Source organism: Nothobranchius furzeri, chromosome 13 (genome assembly GCF_043380555.1).
Source record: "Nothobranchius furzeri strain GRZ-AD chromosome 13, NfurGRZ-RIMD1, whole genome shotgun sequence".
Classification (NCBI taxonomy): Eukaryota; Metazoa; Chordata; class Actinopteri; order Cyprinodontiformes; family Nothobranchiidae; genus Nothobranchius; species Nothobranchius furzeri.
The window spans coordinates 20,548,961-20,551,460 of NC_091753.1; the positions used below are offsets into that span (position 1 = coordinate 20,548,961).

The following is a 2,500-nucleotide window of genomic DNA, read 5'->3' on the forward strand; positions in this document are numbered from 1 at the left end:
GCATGGCCAGACTAAATAATACATTTATTTAGTCTGGCCATGCCAGGCTAGAACGTCGCTGCTTCAAGTCCTTTATAGTCTATGGAATGTTTCAAACCAGCAGCAGCGCAGCAACTTCCAGGTGTGTCCCTGAAGCGCCGTGCCACTGAAGATAGGATCGGGGTTTTTTTTTTTTTTTTTTTTTTGCTGCAAGCCGCTTCTGGGACCCGTCAATTTCCGCAGTTAACTCAATGCTAGACAGGACACTAAGGACACCGTTTTCAGTGTAAAATCTCTGGTGATTTTCAAAATGAAAGTACTGCGGCGATGCAATATGTAGCTTAGGGGTGACCCAACGGTTTATTTACTCACAGCATCGTTGCAGAAGTGTTTTTCATGGTTCGATTCCTGGCGGTGGAGAGAAACAACATCATCTAAGACATCAAACAGCGATATCAAACGTGATTTTCTTCTTTTTGGTTTAATGGCGGCTTGCATAAACAAACCGTGACCTGAAGTCTCGAGGGATCTTGTGATCTTGTGAGTACAGCGAAACGCACGGCGAGGAAGCTGTGCCGCTGCCAAGACTCTCCTGGTACGAAAAGGGTCGCTTTGAAGTTCGCGAGTAAACCGGTCCGCTGCCGTTTTGCACCGCCGATGCTTCCAGTGTGAAACCCTGACTGGTGGGTAATTATTCTGTGGACTGATGAAAACTTTCTGTGAGTGTGCGTCTCATTCCATCTGGAGTCAAATCAGCACTAAAACATCAGGCATGGTGGTGGTAGAGTGATGGTCTGGAGCTGCTCTGCTGCGTCAGGACCTGGATCACCTGCTGGAACTGATGGAACCGTGAATTCTGCTCGCTAACAGAGGATGCCTAAAGGTTGGTTTATGCTTGACGCGTCTGTGAGGTCCGCACGGCTCCGCGCGGCGAAATTGCATCATTTTAACAACCACGCCCCTCCACCGCGTCTCCGCACGGCCCAAAATTTCCGCAACGCGCACCTAGGAAAATTTCTAGCCACGCGGACGGTCGGACGTGGAAAAACATGGCGGACCGGCAAGAACTATTATGGCAGAGGTTCGTAAATACAGACATTTGTATGATTCAGCTCTCAGAGATCACCGTGATCAACATGTTGTTAATAATTCTTGGAGAGAAATAGCTCGCACTGTCGGAAAAGACGAGGGCGCTGTTAAAAATGCTGGAATGCCATGTTGTAAACAACAGTAATTTCTACTTCTACTATGGTGTAGTGTTGGATGCATGCCGTAGAGCTCCATGCTGCCCCCTACAGTTTGGGAGAATATTGGCTCACCGCAGAGACGAGCCGCACAAACCATAAACGCTGCGAGTTGTGAAGCGCGTTCCATCCGCGAGCCACATCACCAAGCGGAAAGTGAATGTGTCAAGCATAAACCAAGCTTAAGGTGAACCTCTGACCTTTGCCCTCATGTTGGTAAACTATTCGATACAGAAAAGTGAGACATCAGTCCTCCAGATGAGATTCATCACATGTTATCACCAACGCCGGATCCAGTTAATGCCTTCAGTGGTGTTACGACTGGTTGGGTTTAGGAACAAGTAACTTTTTCACACAGATGGTAAATGGTAATGTCCTTCTTTGGGTTCTACAGCCGCCCAAGTCACTTCACAACACAATCAGCCATCCACCCATTCACACACACATTCACACACTGGTGATGATGAGCTACAATGTAGCACAGCTGTCCTGGGGCACACTGACAGAGGCGAGGCTGCCAGAACGTGTGCTGTTTGGACCGATTTGTGCCCTTAGTTAATTAAATCACTGTAAAAATAAATACTCAAGTTACCTTTGATGCTACAATGTTTACAGATCTAAAATATTTCAGGGTGACAAATACTACATGCATAAGAAATGTTCAGGGGAGCAAAGACTTTGTCACAAATGTCATTGTTTTAACACTAAACGATGCATGAAATATGTAGCTAACGTGATAAGATCTTTGTGTCTCTGTGTGGTATCAAAGCTTTTGTTTTCTTTCCAAGGACCTTTGAGGAAAATCCTAACCTGCAAAGGAAAGTTTTACTCAGTCCAGCTCTGGTGTGTCAGTCTCAATGTGTTGTGTCACCACTAATTCATCGTGTATTCAAAGAGCATGAACATCTTACAGCATTCAGGAACAATGTTAGTCTTCTGAACATGCCGTGTCGTCTTCCTGCTATGCCTGCAGTCTGCACGGTTCGCTGTCAGAAGTTCTTAATCTCACGTGTCGGGGAGGACTGGATCTTCCTCATCCTGCTGGGACTCCTCATGGCCCTCGTCAGCTGGATGATGGACTACTGCATCGCCATCTGCCTACAAGGTGAGGAAAGGAGGAGTCGTGTCAGTGTTTATCAAAACCTTCACAGAAACCTGATCAAAAGAGGCTCGACACACACTTGGGAACTCTTTTCTGTCTAATGGAGAGCAATTTCAGGTCTGTCAGCACAAGTCATCTTCAGTCAGGAGAATGTTTCAAGCCTGGCAGCTTATTG

The 2,500-nt window shown here is 46.5% G+C and overlaps 1 protein-coding gene across 10 annotated transcripts in view; it reads left to right on the plus strand.

The window, feature by feature from the left end:
• Window positions 1–2,500, plus strand: part of clcn2c (chloride channel 2c) — a 360,814-nt gene that overhangs the window by 211,163 nt on the left and 147,151 nt on the right. For all 10 annotated transcript variants that reach the window (XM_070543366.1, XM_070543362.1, XM_070543363.1 and 7 more), the window contains one exon: window positions 2,197–2,328. In XM_070543366.1, the coding sequence (XP_070399467.1) occupies window positions 2,197–2,328 (132 nt within the window). The remainder of the gene's footprint in view (window positions 1–2,196; window positions 2,329–2,500) is intronic.